Source organism: Tiliqua scincoides, chromosome 2, assembly GCF_035046505.1.
Source record: "Tiliqua scincoides isolate rTilSci1 chromosome 2, rTilSci1.hap2, whole genome shotgun sequence".
Lineage (NCBI taxonomy): Eukaryota > Metazoa > Chordata > Lepidosauria > Squamata > Scincidae > Tiliqua > Tiliqua scincoides.
In genome coordinates this window covers 89,846,039-89,863,344 of record NC_089822.1, presented here as the reverse complement: position 1 = coordinate 89,863,344, position 17,306 = coordinate 89,846,039, and the positions used below count along the sequence as shown (strand labels likewise).

Genomic DNA, 17,306 nt, shown 5'->3' with positions numbered 1-17,306 from the left:
CCCTCCAAATTTTGTTTGAGTTGCTCCAGTTTCTCAGAACGCTGTGCTCCTGTGCACTGTGAGTGTGTCCTCTCATGCTTGGTCTCATAGTGGCGGCGCAGATTGTATTCCTTGAGAACAGCAACGTTCTCATTGCAGATAAGGCACAGGGCTTTCTCATTGCAGTGTGTGAAAAAGTACTTGGTGCCCCATTCTGGGTTGAAAAGACGGCCCTCGTTGTCCACTTTTCTCCTCTTTCTATCCATACCTGAGGGAAGTAATGAGACAGCAGTATTAGTAATGTCACTGGTGTGTGTGTGCTCTCTCTCTCTCTCTCTCTCTCACACACACACACACACACACACACAAGAACCTACCTCTTGGCCAGGAAAAAGCATACAGACAAAGCCAGAAATACATGGTGATATAAGCCGACTCTGAGACAGGATGCCCCCACAGATATAACTTGTTCAGAAACAGACAGGATGTGCCCTGAAGCACACCCCTTTTGGCAAGAAAAAAGTCAAGGAATACATGGAAACATCAGTGACAGAATAGTGGAGCGAAATACACATTTTACTGCACAAAACCCCACCCCAAAAGAAAAAGGAGAATTTTGAAAAAAATTATAAAAGCAGATACATCTGAGGGATGAAATGGGAAACACCAGAGGGGGTGTTGCCCACCGCAAACGGCCACAGCAACAGAGCAAGCATTTTAAAAACCGGAGGCAGACAATGCAGGGCAGGTGCGCATCTTTTGATTTAAGTTTGTTAGTTAATTGCTAACTATTAATGCTATTAGCTTGATTTGACACTTTTGTGAGCTGACATGGAGGAAAATTATGTCAAGGAATAGATATTGCATATATCTTTGGTTCTGAACCACTCTTATTTTTCTATACATTTCTGCGTTACAAATGTTGCTTTTTGAGGAGCAACTGAAGGACACTATCCTCAAAGACTCGATTCTGGATTCGCAGAGGGGCAGTAATGTGACTACTGCAACCATAATGAGAAAGCTGAAGTAGGCCCAAGACTAGCTCGATAATGGTGCAGTTCCATTAGCCAAATAGCACTAAAGTGAATAAATGTCATTGAACATTAAGGTGAAGTAGGCTATAAGCACTGTTCTTGTCCGTAAAAGTTCATAAGCATTGTCCTAAAGACATAGTGAGAAAAGACTTGCATGTACTGTAGTTCTTGTACAGATGCTGTATACTTGAGCACTTAAAGTCTCCTACATTTCCTCTATGAATGTCAGTAGGGCAAAGGGTAGCTTTGCATCCATGGGCTGCACCCCATCCAACACACGTTAATTAGCACATAGGTACATTGCCCCTTCCAAGTGCTTAATTAGTTAACTGTTTTCCAGTGTGTTGGCTTGGAAGAAGGGTGTGCACACTCATTGTGCACTCATTTCCTACCTCATGGAGTGGAGGCCAGTTGGACAAGTATCACCCGAAGCAGTCCCGAAAGGACACATCAAGTGATCCTCATAAAGGATTTTGATGTAAAATGCCATATTCATACTATTCCATTATGAATTTCAAGTTCACAATTCAAGTTGGAAATTTGAATGTTTGCCAGTGTTCATTTCATCTCTCATTCCTGCCAAAGCTTAGGTGACTTGGCAGGTCCTATCCTCCAGCTACTGAACGCAGTTAATTTAAGCCCTGCAGACTCTTTGCAAATATCACGGCAACACGATGTGATTGTCATAAAATCAACTAACAGCTGTACAATTTTCACGCTTGGAGAAATGCCCCATAATGATGTTCCCTTAGTTAATAACGCTAAGTTGTAAAGTAAATATTTGCCGCTGGATTTCTGGAAAGGAAATACCTGTGTGTGAGCTCCATGTATAAAACACCAAACTGTGTGGGGGAGGGGGGAAACTTATGATCGCTCATCTAACGCTACTAATAATTTAGTGACCAGGAAGTTGTGGCTGTAGGGGCCCACCCCTGGAGGGGCCTGGAGCAGGCTTGTTCCACCCCCAGGGAGGCCTCAGATTGGCTGGAGGGGGAGGGGTTCCAGCACCCTTGTCCTCCTCCTTAGCAGAGCTGCCACACCTGGCTTGGGAGCAGGAGCTGTTCACCCCACAGCTCCCTGCTTCACACTGCCTCCCTCTCATCCCTAGCGTCCCTGTTTTACAGAGCAAGCCTGCCCCCTTTTGGCCCCTCCCCTTCCTCCAGGTGGGGCAGAAAAGGCTTTTCCTGTTCCTGGCTTGCTTCCTTCATTGTTACCAGTTTATCTCGTCAGCCTCCCCTGTCTGGTTGGGGTGAGCCAACCTCCATTGCCCTCCCCCCTCAAGAGTAGGGAAGTTTCCCCAGCCTGGGTATTGGGTGCCTGCTCCAGGGTAAGTTGGGGGTCAGGGCATCCGGGGGGGGGGGGCCCTGACAGTGGCCAATAAACCACTCCATTCTTTATAATAGACCAGATGCTGAGCATGTGAACATGTTTGGAGCTATTACAGTGACATCATGTACATCTCCATATTACTCATCTGAGGGTTGTGATCATGCAGCTTCCCAAGTGCAGAGATCCTTCAGGCTAAATTTGTGACCTTACAACAGCTGCAGAGATATTGGTACGTTCTATACCAGTTGCAGGAGAGCAAGCTTGCCTTCTCTTCTCCATGTGGGCTTCCCAGATGTCAGTGTTGGAAGGTGATTTGTCTGTGGTTATCTGTGTGAATGCCACCAGTGTCTAGTTGGTTATATTCAATTTGGGGAGATGTTGAAAATGTACAGAAAACTGCAGACAATACTGAACGTCTTGAGAGATTATGTTTTGAGAGACGTTTTGAACGTTTTGAGAGAACTGAACGTTTTGAGAGAGCCAGAAGATGTGCTAACGACTACTGGCTCCAGCTCTGTTCCGAGATACAGATAGCAGCTGACACGGGCAACATCAAGGGGATGTATGACGGTATCAAGCAGGCCCTAGGTCCAACACAGAAGAAAATTGCCCCTCTGAAGTCTGCCACAGGCAAGGTCATCCAGGATTGGACGCAGCAGATGGAACGCTGGGTGCAGCACTACTCTGAGCTATATTCCAGAGAAAATGTAGTCACCGAAGAAGCGCTGAACAACATTGAGTGCCTGCCTGTGCTGGAGGAGCTTGACAGCGAACCAACCCTAGAAGAACTTCACGTGGCCCTGGACTCCCTTGCCTTTGGCAAGGCACCTGGAAAAGACAGCATCCCTGCTGAAGTCCTAAAGTGCTGCAAAGAGATCATCATCACTGAGCTGCATGAAATCCTCTGTCTCTGCTAGAGAGAAGGTGGAGTACCTCAAGACATGAGGGATGCAAATATCATCACGCTGTACAAGAACAAAGGCGACAGGGGTGACTGCAATAACTACCGTGGCATCTCTCTCCTTAGCGTTGTAGGAAAGTTGTTTGCCCGAGTTGCACTAAAGAGGCTCCAGGTACTTGCAGAGAGCGTTTATCCAGAATCACAGTGCGGATTCCGAGCCAACAGGTCCACCACTGATATGGTATTCTTCCTTAGATAACTGCAGGAGAAATGCAGGGAACAGCGACAGCCACTCTTTATAGCCTTCATAGATCTCACAAAGGCCTTCGACCTGGTCAGCAGGGATGGCCTCTTCAAGATTCTCCCCAAGATTGGATGTCCACCCAGGCTCCTCAGCATCATCCGATCCTTCCACAAGGACATGAAGGGCACTGTTGTCTTCGATGGCTCCACATCAGACCCCTTTGACATCCGAAGCGGCGTGAAGCAGGGCTGTGTTCTTGCACCAACCTTGTTTGGGATTTTCTTCGCTGTCCTGCTGAAGCATGCCTTTGGAACTGCAATAGAAGGCATCTATCTCCGGACCAGATCAGACGGAAAGCTCTTCTCCAGACTGAGAGCAAAGTCCAAAGTCCAGCTGAAATGTCTGTGTGACTTCCTCTTTGCTGACAATGCAGCTGTCACTACCCACTCTGCCAAAGATCTCCAGCAGCTCATGGATCTTTTTAGCAAGGCCTGCCAAGATTTTGGACTGACAATCAGCCTGAAGAAAACACAGGTCATGGTTCAGGATGTGGACTCACCTCCCTGCATTACCATCTCTGCGCATGAACTGGAGGTTGTCCATGACTTTGTGTACCTTGGCTCAACGATCTCTGACACTCTTTCTCTCGATACCGAACTAAACAAACATATCGGTAAAGCAGCTATCACGTTTTCCAGACTCACAAAGAGAGTCTGGTCCAACAAGAAGCTGACGGAACATACCAAGATCCAGGTCTATAGAGCTTGCGTCCTGAGTACACTTCTGTACTGCAGCGAGTCATGGACTCTTCGCTCACAACAGGAGAGGAAACTGAACGCTTTCCACATGCGCTGCCTCCGATGCATTCTCGGCATCACCTGGCGGGACAAAGTTCCTAACAACACAGTCCTGGAACATGCTGTAATCCCTAGCATGTATGCAGTGCTGAAACAGAGACACCTGTGTTGGCTCGGTCATGTCGTGAGAATGGATGATGGCCGGATCCCAAAGGATCTCCTCTATGGAGAACTCGTGCAAGGAAAGCGCCCTACAGGTAGACCACAGCTGCGATACAAGGACATCTGCAAGAGGGATCTGAAGGCCTTAGGAGTAGACCTCAACAAGTGGGAAACCCTGGCCTCTGAGCGGCCCACTTGGAGGCAGGCTGTGCAGCATGGCCTTTCCCAGTTTGAAGAGACACTTGGCCAACAGTCTGAGGCTAAGAGGCAAAGAAGGAAGGCCCGTAGCCAGGGAGACAGACCAGGGTCAGACTGCACTTGCTCCCGGTGTGGAAGGGATTGTCACTCCCGAATTGGCCTTTTCAGCCACACTAGACGATGTTCCAAAACCACCTTTCAGAACGCGATACCATAGTCTCTCGAGACTGAAGGTTGCCAACAACACGAGAGAGTATGGGTTCTGTTTGTTAACTCTTCAAAAAAATTGGGCATAATATGGTATTACATGTGCTTAACAGTTTTTATAACTGTTTTTTCTAGTATTCTGCACAATTTGATCAGTGTTTTGGGTAGTAATCCTTAAGGATCTAGGATTCTAATAACCGTGGTGTGGTGTGTACAAGCAACTTACCTTATGTTCTATCAATTCTGTTGTCTCGCACCACCTTTGCAGGTGGTGATATTGCAGCTCAATGGGGTTTTGGATGTCACAAGGGACATGAGGTTTGTACCTGGACCTATAAAGCCACTGCTTTACAGCCCAATCCTATCATGTGATTTGCAGCAGCAGGAATGATAAATTGGTTGTTGGTGACGCACAGAGTGCACCATTGGCAGCCATTTTGGAGCTACCTCCACCAAGAGGCAGTAGAATTGGTGGCCCGCAGCTAGAGACCTGCTCTAGTGCAGGTAAACTGGACGGGGGGGGCAGTTCATGAGTATGGAGGGGGTGTAACAGAGTGTGTTGAGGGAGGAACCAAGGGGCATGGAGGTGAAAGATCTGGCAGCAGTCACGCTCACTAGATCTTACCCTCTCTTTCCAAAACCTCCTTGCTCCCTTTTCTCTTCTCAGACATACGCCAGCAAAATGGCTGGCATATGTCCGAGGAGATCCATTGGTAGCCTGTAGGATTATGCAGAGGTAAGTAAAAATGTATTTTACTTAGCTCTCATTTGCCTTCAGTTCAACCCCGCCCCCATCATAGCATGCAGTGCACACCTTTTTTGGCACAGCTGCGTGCAATAGAGTGGCAGTAGATAGGATTGGAGTCTTGCCTTAGAGTGAAGCTGTTCTAAGTGCCTGGAGAGAGAATGATTGATGGATTGTCAGCCAGCTACCCTCTCTTGCATTAACAAGGCTATTGTTAAACAACTTTTTTCCTTTAATTTAAAGAGCCCTTCTCATTGTTTTGAGATAAAACCGCAAGTAAAAAAATCCATGGATAATTAGGTTATACCTGTATTTGTAATCTGTTTATCAGCATATAACCAATGCCTACCTATACAGCATGCAGTAGTGTTGCTTTATCAGTTGAAGTGTGCTCTATGGTGGTTGCATTCTACACATCTCTCACTATTACTCATCTGAGGGCTGTACTTATGCATCTTCCGGAACTAAACTGCACAAATTTTGTCTCTTTGTTTTTGTTTGTTTCTCTTTTCCTCAGCTGCACCACCCTTCACAAGGGTTTCGCTTCGGGACTGTGCGAGAAAGCAGTGCTGAAGATTACTTCAAGCAAAGTTTCCCAGATATGCATGAGTACATGAAAAGGTACAATGTCCCAGCAACGTCAGATGGAGTGACGTACCTGAAGTAAGTGTGGGTCACATGCTCAATGGTGTATTACAACTATTGAATTATGTTGGGCCTGGAATTCTGTTGCTCCTGAGATAGCCCATATATACTCATGGACAGTAGGGAGATGGGTTTATTTTGTATTACTGAAATACCCACCCCTGTGGTAGACTGAAGGAAGGTCCTATATAATTCAGGCACCCCAATGCATATAGACACATATTCCTAATTCTAATAATGGTGCACTCCTGAAAATCCCTGTCAGTGGGTGCTGGGTTCTCACTGCATATCTTTAAGTTTTTTTAGTGCAGTCAATGGAGATATTGTCAACTGACAGCCCAATCCTGAGCTGCCCGGGGTGCCCAGGCTTGGCGTCACTGAGGAGGTTGCCACCGAATCCTGCGCCTCCCACGCTACCGCACGAGGCAGCTCGGGAGAAGGGGACATTTGTCCTCTTCTCCTGAGTAAGGTAAGCAGCCCCGCAATGGGGCTACTCACTTTACCGCCGACCAAAAGGTCGGTGGTAAGGAAAAGGCGCTCACGTAGGGTGCACAGCCCTCCACGAGCACCCTGGGTCCTGCGGAGCAGAGCTGCGTGGATCCTCCTCCCTCCTTCCCCCAGCACACCTCCCTCCACCCTCTCTCTGCTCCCCCACCTGCCTCCCCCTGGAACGCCTCCTCCCTGCCCCCACCTACCATTACGCAGCCCTGTGGTCCAGGAGACCGCTGAGCCGCAGAACCTGGGCGACCAGTCTTGGGGCCAGTGACTTGGAAGAGTCACGACTTGAATTTGACTCATTTCTTGTGTATCGTTAGTGTGTGTGCTTGCTTGCTTACTTTTTTCCCCCATCATTTCCAAGTTGCCCCAAAAGATCTCGTGGGCAATCTGGAAGCCATATTTCAAACTGACAGCAGCAGCAGACATGGTGGGAGGCGGGTATGTGGCTCCAGGAGGTGGTGCTGGGAGGTTGAGGGGAGAAGAAAGGCTTAAGGATTTTTTTTTTTCCTCAAAGACGTGACTTGTATCTCAAAATGACTCAGGACTCAAGTCAAAATGACTTAAAATTTCTGCAGCTTGAGTCGCAATGGTATGCGCTATGACTCACAAGTTGACTTGGGTCATGGGGTGACTGACTCGTGACTTGACTTGTGACTTGGGCTTGGTGACTGGGCACAATCCTGTATGAAAGTATGGGGGGACTATGAGGTGCTCATTATAAGGTCAGAGCCCCTGCAAGGAACACTTAAAAAGCAATGCTTCCAATTGTGTGGAGACAGCCGTGTCTTTACCCAGTATGTAATTAATCTGTGGAACTCGTTGCCACAGGATGTGGTGATGACTCCTAGCCTCGAAGCCTTTAAAAGGGGATTGGACAGATTGATGGATGAGAAGTCCATCATGTGTTACAAGCCATGAGAAGCAGGTTAACTCTGAATACCAGATGCAAGTTGTAAAACATAGTCTTCATACCTGAAGTGACAAGAAAAATTGCCCATTCTAAGGCACAATACAACCAACAATTATGCCCATTGGTGTTTTAAAGGGAGACCCTCATAACTGCTGAAATTTTTCTCATTGAAATCAATGACACTTGAGAAAACTAAACTTCAGCTGCATTGTGCTCAGTACATTAGCTTCCCAGAAGCAGATCAAAAGTCTGTATTTAGACAGACTTTTCAGACTTTTCAGACAGACTTTTCAGATTACTTTTTATAAAAGAGATATTAAGCATTGTATATTTTTTTAAACCTGTGATTGTGTTTTTTTTAATTGTGTGTTTAGATATAAATTGTGTTTGTGTGTGTGTGTGTGTGTTTTTATTATGTGTTTTTATTTTCTGTTTATGAACTGCAAGGGAGGGCACCAGGATGCAGGTCTCTTGTTGTCTTCTGTGCCCCCTGAGGCATCTGGTGGGTCACTGTGAGATAGATGGGCCTATGGCCTGATTCAGCAGGGCTCTTCTTAGGTTCTTATCATTCATTTTCTGGTCTTTATATACCAACATGATTTCAGTGCAAAGAAAGGTGGTGTTCAAACAAAGAGTCAGATAAATAAAGTGAATATTATGATGACTGAACATTAGCCATCAAATGTTTCGGTTTACTGACTTGTAATTAGCTTTCTGTTTGATGTTGTACTATGTTTAAGGCAAAGATATCCTAAGGATTAGGTGAAATAGATTCTGAGTTTCTCTTCAGAAACCATAAGCCTGGTACAAATGAGAATTGTTGTTTGCTGGTTATCCAGTATTATTTTTCTTGCTTGATTTTATTCTTCAATTACAGGCATGACCCTGAGACACTCGACGCCTTCATTATGGATAAAGCACTTCTGGATTATGAAGTATCCATTGATGCTGACTGCAAACTTTTGACAGTGGGAAAACCATTTGCTATTGAAGGTATGAAGCAGCCTTCTGCAAATATGGCCTACATACAGATACTGCAAGTATTATTTATATTTAAATTAACACCTGAAATTAACATACTTAAATTAACGTCTCCTTTATGCCCAAGAGGGCCACAGTGGTAAAATAACAATAAAGTCTAGAATGGTCTATTTTAAAACATAACATTAAAATACAACCAAATCAATAAAATACCATACAGGAGATAATGGGGAAAACAGTAGCACTGACAGGAATTTATTAATAGCTTCTATTAATGCAGAGTTTAGAATCAAGGATTTTCATTGTGATTTATTTCACTTCTGGAGCTCTGGTGTCACCAGTAGTTGTGATAGTCCCACCATCTGCTGTGTATTTTGTGTCCCTTTATAATCAGGTTCTGCCCAAGAAATGGAACAGCATATTATATGTACTAGATAGGTAATGAATACCTTTATGTTCCATAGTATGGAATAATTTAAGAGAGAGATGCATTTATTGATCAAAATGACTTACTTTCATAATAATAACAGGTATTTATATACCGCCTTTCTTGGTCTTTATTCAAGACTTTATTCAAGGCGGTTTACATAGGCAGGCTTTATTAAATCCCTTATTAAATAGAGATTTTTACAATTTCAAAGAAGGTTCTTTCTTTCAAGAACGACTACATTCAAGGTGTTTCATTCCGATCTGGCTTCACATTCTGGCCTCCATCCTCCCACGCTCCGAGCAGATGGAATTGCTCAGCTTCAGCTTGTCAGCTGCTCCAAGGTCGCACGGTGCCAGTGGCCTCGAACTGGCGACCTTGTGGATGTTATCTTCAGGCAGACGGAGGCTCTACCCTCTAGACCAGACCTCCTCCTTCCTTACTTTCAGGAAGGCGTGTATTGCATAGGATTGCAACTTTTCGAATGACAAATTTCAAGACAGAATGTATTTTATTTTGTTTTGTCTCTTTTTTTTTTCTCCCATGGTGTAAATACAAACTGAATTTTGGGGGGTTTGTTCTCCTCAGTAGATGTTTTAAAGAATAATTTATTACCGGTGGAGCCTGTTTATCCACAAGTTTTATATCTGTGGATCTGGCTCAACGCAGGTCCCCTGGACCCATGTTGAGCCAGACTTGGCCCTACCTGAACCCTCCAAAGGTGACCAGAGCTGTGCTTTCTGAAGCCCGCAGAGGCCACACATCTCTGCCTGTGGCCGCTATGGGCTTCAGAATGGCCCTTGTGGGCAAAAAAAAAAAAAAAAAAAGCTACTTCTGGTTTCCCAAGGGAAACTGGAAGTAACATTTTTATGCCTTTTAAGGCATTCAGAGGCTCGGGGAAGCCCTCCAGAACCCTTAGAATGCCTTAAAAACCAGTCCTCCCATTTCAAGAAACCAGTAGCAGCATTTTTAGCCTGTATGACCATTCTGAAGCCTGCAGAGGCCATGGGTGGACACACACAGCCTCTGCGGGCTTCAGAAAGCCTTCTGGAAGCAACCAGAATGCAGCTGTGGTCGCCTTCAGCAGGTTTAAAGGGCTAAAATTGTGGATTTTGTTATCTGTGATTTTTGGTATCCATGAGAGGTCCAAGAATGGGTCCTTTGCGGATACCAAGGCCTACCTGTATTGTGTTCTTTTTCCTTCATTTTTGATAAAAGATGGTTGATTTATGTGATGGAATTGTTTTCAAACAGCTTCTCTGCTCTGAACACACAGTGAACATGTATTTAAACTTCGTCCACCATTGCTGAAAATGTCTGTCTTTATCATCCATAGCAGCTGTGGACTTTGACAGCCTTTGTTCCTGTGCACATAATCTGATCTCACTCAGCATGTGTTGTCGGTTCATGTTCACACCCTAAACTGTCTCCTTAATACCTTTTCCAAACAGTCACCTTGATTTTTTGATCAGGAGCTAATTTTCTGTCTCTAGCTCCCCTGCCCCAGAAGGAGAGTGCTGTATTGAGGCTGACATCAAAGTAACTCAGAGCACATCTAGGGAGGCCAGGCTGCCAGCAGCACTTTCCTGCAGCCACAGAACACATTAGCAGCCATTCAGCTGTGTTCCTGGGAAGAATGATCAGAGCTGGAAATGATGGATGTTCTTTTGCTCCTCTCTTTTCCCCCTCTAAGGAGAAATCAATCAATGCTCCACACCTACTGACCTCTGTGCTAGCCCAAGTACAGTTCTGATATGGGCGCTTGGCATGCTAAATGAAGTTAAGAGAAGCCAAAGAATCTGTACCTGTCGTTTAAGCTCTCAGTTTTAAAGAACGTCAAAGGCGTCACAACCTAGCCTGATGATTGGAAAAGTCATATTAAACGCTTCTTTCCTGTGGAGAAGCCAAGTAGCTTCTCTCTCAAATTACATTGTCCCTTGAAAACTCAGATTTTCTGAGCTTTCTGAGCTGGATCTGTGTCTTCTCTCACATAGCTGGCTGTCTGACATGCCTAAATGTCAGCAACTTTGCTATTGAAATTCCCTATGCTATGTTTGAAAGTGGCTGTGAGGAAGTGCACTGTCAACCGTGAGTTTTGAACCCAGTTTAAAAGAGAATATGCTCTCAGCAGTCTGGGGACAAAAGTGTCTACCACTATGAACAGATTCAACATTCAAGACTTCCAAGGGGCTGCTCCTCTTTGAAATTGTATCTGTTTTGGAAGCCAGAAGCCTTCTTGAGGGCTCAAAGACTTTGGTTATGTCTTTCTTTGCCCCACTCACCGTCCTTTCCCTGTTACCAGATGTTGGTCTAGTTCATCCATGTGCCAGAAGGAGGCAGGTGGTAGAGTCTTAAGATGACAGAATGGATGGTATGATTTCAGGCAATGAAACTGTCATCCACTGAGTCAAGCCGTGACGTTCCCAGAGGGGAGGCTCAGCACTAAGTTTTGCAGAGGGCTTCAGTGTGCCACGTAAGCAGACCCTCCCCTTCACCATCAAAGCCATTCCAGGCAGTGAGTGAATGCGGAGGCATTTTCTCTGTGGTGCTGTTGACCACCTGGAATGGCTCCAACAGCAAGGGGAGGGGAAGCTTACATGGTGCATTGAGGCACCCTGCAAAACTTTACATTGTGTCCCCCCTTGGGAACACTACTGGAGTCAAATGACTGATCAATCTCACTCAGTATTGTTAACACTCAGCTTGCAGTAGCTCTCTGGGGTTTCAGACACAACTTTTTTTCTGTCTGCCCTATCTGGAGATGCCGCAGATTGAACCTGGGACATCTTGTATGCAAACCATGCGCTCTGCCATTGAGCTACAGCCTCTCTCCTAAGCTGTGGAGGAGGATCACATGTTTAATGATTCTCTATGTGAAAAACTCCCTGCAAGTTTAAAACTAGCATCGTAGGGAAGGGACTGAGCTAGAACCCCTCTTCCTCATGTGACAGTTTTTAACTTGCAGAAGGGAAGCATTCAAAAATGGCATCCCTCACAGGCAGTTTTAAGTGATGCAATCCATTCTACCACCAGGGGATTTGTCTACTTCATTACACTTTATATGTAGACCAGGCCTTAGCCTATACAAAAAAGCACCTACTATATGCTGCTCACAAGATCTTTTCCTTGCTCTATGCCTACATTCAACCTGACCTTGTATGACTTTCCGTTGCACAGCAATCTAGCTGTTCAGCTACCTGCCTCTCCACACAGACATTTCCTCATCACTCAGATACCATACATCATTTCACATAAGCAAAACAGAGGCAGCCTTGAGTACTTGAGCCACACCATTCTCCCATTAAACACTACTGCTTGACCCTCCCACTACTCTGAAGACTTTTTACCATGCTTATTCAGTTAGCTCAACCTTAGCCCCTCTGACTCTGGCTTCTGAAGCGGGATGGATTATTAAAACTGATGATGGCTGTGATCCTGTGCACACTTTCCTGTGAGTAAGTAAATCTACAATAGGATTTACTTCTGAGTGAGTCTGCACTGTAGAACAGTTTGCTTTAAGCCATTTCTGCCCAGTGTTGCATATAAGCAACAAGACCAAAAGTGGGCCAGGTAAAAATGAGTTTAAAAAACTCATGAGCCTGTGCCTTAAGAATTACTTAAAAAAAAATGAGCCTGTGCCTTAAGAATTATAATGCAATGAATTTTTAAATCTCATAATGGGTTTTGTGCTTATTATGGAGTAGCTGCAAATCAATTACATTCGACAAAGTTTGCTATCCACACAGTCACTTAGGGAAGGATACCAGCACGATTCTGGTATTTTGTCTTCATGTGTACCATTCATCTCCCCCTTATTTCAATTGTACTTTCAGGGACTCAGGGAGACTGAAACCTGAAGCAACCTGGTGACCCTAATAAATGTGGTTAAAATATGGCAGCACAACATGTCTGCAAAAGACAAATTAATGGCAACATACCTGGGAAATATGGATTGTTCCTGGGGAGTAAGAACTGTTTGAGTTTGTAGAGTATCAGGGGTGACACAAGACTGAGTAAATTCTCCAGACCTAAACATGCTGTAACATCTGATACCTGCTGTTCTTTCACACTCCACCTTGTATGTATACCTAGGAGCAAAATACACACCTATTATTACATTAAGATATTTCAAGGTAAAATATTCATAAACCAGAGGCACCAGCATGTGTAGTCCACTGACACAACTTCCATCCTATTAGCCTGTGCCTCAGTTTGCACTGCCGAGAAGCCCAAAGATCACACCAATCGATATTGATGTGATTTATTTACAAAAATTACAAAAGTGGGTAGGGTTGAGTGGGGAGAAGTGAAGAGAGAGAGCCCCTCTGTTGCAAGAACCCCTGGAGAGACACTTGAGATAATTGTACCCTATATGGGTCTCTCTCAATGGCGCTCAACACACTTCAGGGAGGGGCAGCTTTTGTCCCCACCCAGAATGGACAGTCAGTATGTTGCACTGGTTAGAGCACTTGGAGACAAATCTTTGCTCACCCATAAAGCTCACTGGCTGATCTTGAGCCCTTTCTCAGCCTAGCTGGCTTCACCAGGTTGTTGTGAGGAGAAGCTTGGGTACCGCTTTGAGCTCCAGAGGAAATGTGGGTTAGAAACTAAAAATGCAAAATTTCCTTTCCCCCAAAGAGCTGAATGGCTTCATCGTGAGCCAATGAGAATCAAGCCTGATGTTGTGAGCTTGCCTCTGTTTCGGTTTCTTGATCAGAAGCATCTTTTCATTGTTTTGCTCACCTAGTGGTAGTCTCCTTGCCAAATCCAGGCCCAGAAAGATTGCTCAGCAAGCTCTAGCTTCCCGTGAGCTTGCACCCAATTTCCTGTCTCTTCCAGATGGAGCTAGACTTTGGCTTTCTAGAGCCTCCCTATTTCTTCCTTATCTATGCACTTGGTTGATTAGAATGGGCAAGCCCCTAGAGCGGGCCAGCTCAGCTTGCTAAATATAGTTCAATTTGTGTGTGTGTATGTCTATATATGCACACCCCATAACGTTGCCTAATTTTCTAGTTGTGTAACATTGTACCAGAGATGCCGACTTCCTGCTGCTTGTAGGTGTGGTGTTTGCAAAATAACTGAGTTCAGCACATGGTTTAGTGGGCTACTTTTCTGCAAAGAGTCATGAATCTGCATGTGCTAAAAGGGTGATTATGCAAGCAATTAGCAATCTCCCACTGGCAAATTACAGAGTTGTTTGTGAATTCACCCACTTAAAGCACAAACACTTCTTTTTTTTTTAAATTGGTGCTAGCCTGATGTTCTCTTTCTTTTGTGGGAAGCAGTCATCAGCATGGCACATAAAATGCATTTAAATAATCTCTCTCTCTCTCTCTCTCTCTCTCTCTCTCTCTCTCTCTCTCTCTCTCTCTCTCTCTCCTCTCTCTCTCCATATAATATATGTATGTACATATCCATACCCCTTTGAGTAAAGCAGGGATGTTTCCGTTGTGAAATACTTCAGAGTCCCAAGGCAAGACTCAGGAGTGGCTACCTCCAGACTGGCTGGGTGGGAAAGGCCACACATATCCCAGATCTGTGGGGTAAACCTGCATTTTTGAAAAGAAAGACGCTTGCCTCTTCACAGACTTGGCAGCAGATGAGGCTTGCATGTGCCCAAGAACAAGCTCTCATCAAGACTGGCCCATTCATGAGGCCAACTGAGATATGCACCTTAAGTAGCCGATTGGCAGGGGCACCGGCTTACATCCATCCTTTTGCCTCCACTGGTTCTCCTTCTTCTCATCCCTGAACTGGAAAAGGAAGAAGGGGTGGAGCAGAAGAGGACGTGTGGAGGCAATGAGAGCCATGGGCTCCTACATTTGCAATCTTTAGGAAGAAGCTAAAACGTTTTCTTTAGCAAGGCTTTTCCAGCTCTGTAATATTTATTTTTTTCATGCTGTTATTTTATGTCTCATCTATAGATATAATTTTCAACATGTGTTTATAAATGTTATTTTCTTCAATTGTTTGTAAACTGCAATTGAAAAATTGCTCAAAGTTCCACTCGTAAGAAAGAGGTGATATTTTCCAGGAATATTGCATATATTGTACATCTTATTGTATTGCTGTCTTGGGTGCATTCTGGAAAACCAAAGCAATGCCAGCCCATGACATCTAGTGCTCTGCCCAGATGGTGCCCCGTCTCTTCCATCTTGTTCTCGATCAAAATCATGCACCGTATTCTTTTCTTCTTTCAAATCTCTTCTACCACTAAGGGTATATGAGGAAGGATGTTCATTCCCGAGCAAGCCTGTACTCAGCAATGTTCTCATGCCCTCTGAGTTCTCATGCTCTGAAAAGTCCTTACATCAATGATGCCAGTTTTATTACAGAGCCTTATTAACTATGATGGGGTCAGATAGTCTCTTGAGATTAGATTCATACTTGAAATTACAGGGGATGTTAATCCCTTCACCAGCCCATTGAACAGAAGTCATGTTAGAGAGAGCATGTAGAGTCATAATCAGTGGGTTGAAATCAGTACCCTTGGGGTGCAATCCTAACCCCTTATGTCAGTGCTTTCCAGCACTGGCATAGCTGTGCCAGTGGGATGTGTGCTGCATCCTGCAGTTGGGTGTCACTCATGGAGGCCTTCTCAAAGTAAGGCAATGTTTGTTCCCTTACCTCAGAGTTGCATTGCCCTTAAGTCAGTGCTGGAAAGCACTGACATGAGGGGTTAGGATTACGCCCTTGGATACATCTAAGTGTTGGGCTACAGATATTGCCATCACCAAGCAGGGCAGAGCAAAATTTCTGTGAGAAACCCTGGAGAGTCACCGCTGGCCAGCATTGACAATACTGAGTTAGACAAACGGTCTAACTCGGCGTAAGGCAGCTCCCTGTGTAGGGTGAGCAATGATAACCTTGTGAGAAGTCATCAGCCTTGCCCATCTATGATTAAATTCACTTTTCTTTCCCTAGGATATGGAATTGGCCTTCCTCCAAACTCCCCACTAACCTCAAACATCTCCGAACTGATCAGCCAGTATAAGTCTCATGGCTTCATGGACGTCTTGCATGACAAGTGGTACAAGGTAGTGCCATGTGGAAAAAGAAGCTTTGCTGTGACAGAGGTAAGAGACTTCCATGGCTGCAAATCTGACAGTGTCTTCATTTTTGTCTTCATGTGGATGATTGTTAGCCTCCCAAAAAGCACATAATATGTAGCAAGAGGGGAAGCAATGACTGCTGACTCTAAAATAAAGAGAGTCTTTGCTTGCTGAGTGACTTCAGGAATATCAGGGAGCTATAGGTTGGCAACCTTCAGTCTCGAAAGACTGTGGTATAAGCCTACAGCACCTGGTATTCCCAGGCAGTCTCCCATCCAAATACTAACCAGGCCTGACCCTGCTTAGCTTCCAAGATCAGACAAGATCAGACATGTACAGGGTAACCGTTAGACTATAAACATAGCAACAGTGTGGTTGGGATCTGTTTCTGGGATTTTATGGTAGCAGAACCTGCAGGGAGATGCCAGAAGGTACCAAAGGCAGCAGAGTGGAGATGAGAAGGGGAAAGTGTGCATGTGGGTAAGTCCCTGTTCCTTAGCAGCACTGGTTCCTAACCAAATGTTACCCTGGGCAAAGGGCATTTTTGGTTCTCCTTTCCATCTGCTCAATTTTTGAACACCTTTAAAAAAAAAAATTGCATTTGCGTCATAACTTTGGTTCACGTGCAGCATTTATCCCTGTCATAGAAGACAACAGGTTTGCAAATGCGATTGGCAAATCTGTCTTTATTCATGCCATATAAAAGCAAATAAAAACAAATGTGTTCTGACTAATCTTGTAGGAGCTTTAGAATTTTAAGAAGAATCGCAATGCCTGGTGGCCTGCCTTTTTTTTTTTTTTTAAATGCTTATATTTGGATGTTTGAATAATGAAGACAAAATGCGAGTTGTGCAGTCAGAAAGATTATGATGTGTGGCAGTAATGTAAAATGTACTGTGGCTGGTTAAGGTTTGGCTAATTGACACGTGGACACTTTAGCAGCTACAGCAGAATAAATTCAGATTCAGATAAACAATGGCCACAGTGTTTGTTTGTTAATTCTGACCTGCCAAGTGGCAACAAGAATGTTGACTCTACTGATCACCATTTACATGCATCATCACTTCTGAGTGGTATAATTCCATTCTGTGAGTGACATGTGAGTGAAGCAACCACACTGATAGGAGGTAGATTTTCTGCTTTTCTCAATTCTGTTCATTTTAATTTGGAGGCATAGAAAACTACAAATCCTATTAT

The 17,306-nt window shown here is 44.6% G+C and overlaps 1 protein-coding gene across 1 annotated transcript in view; it reads left to right on the top strand.

The window, feature by feature from the left end:
- The window catches only part of GRIN3A (glutamate ionotropic receptor NMDA type subunit 3A), a 131,660-nt gene that overhangs the window by 95,470 nt on the left and 18,884 nt on the right, over positions 1-17,306 (top strand). Inside the window, exons 4-6 of the mRNA XM_066614037.1 lie at positions 6,114-6,259; positions 8,527-8,642; positions 15,982-16,133. Coding sequence (XP_066470134.1) covers positions 6,114-6,259; positions 8,527-8,642; positions 15,982-16,133 — 414 coding nt within the window. The remainder of the gene's footprint in view (positions 1-6,113; positions 6,260-8,526; positions 8,643-15,981; positions 16,134-17,306) is intronic.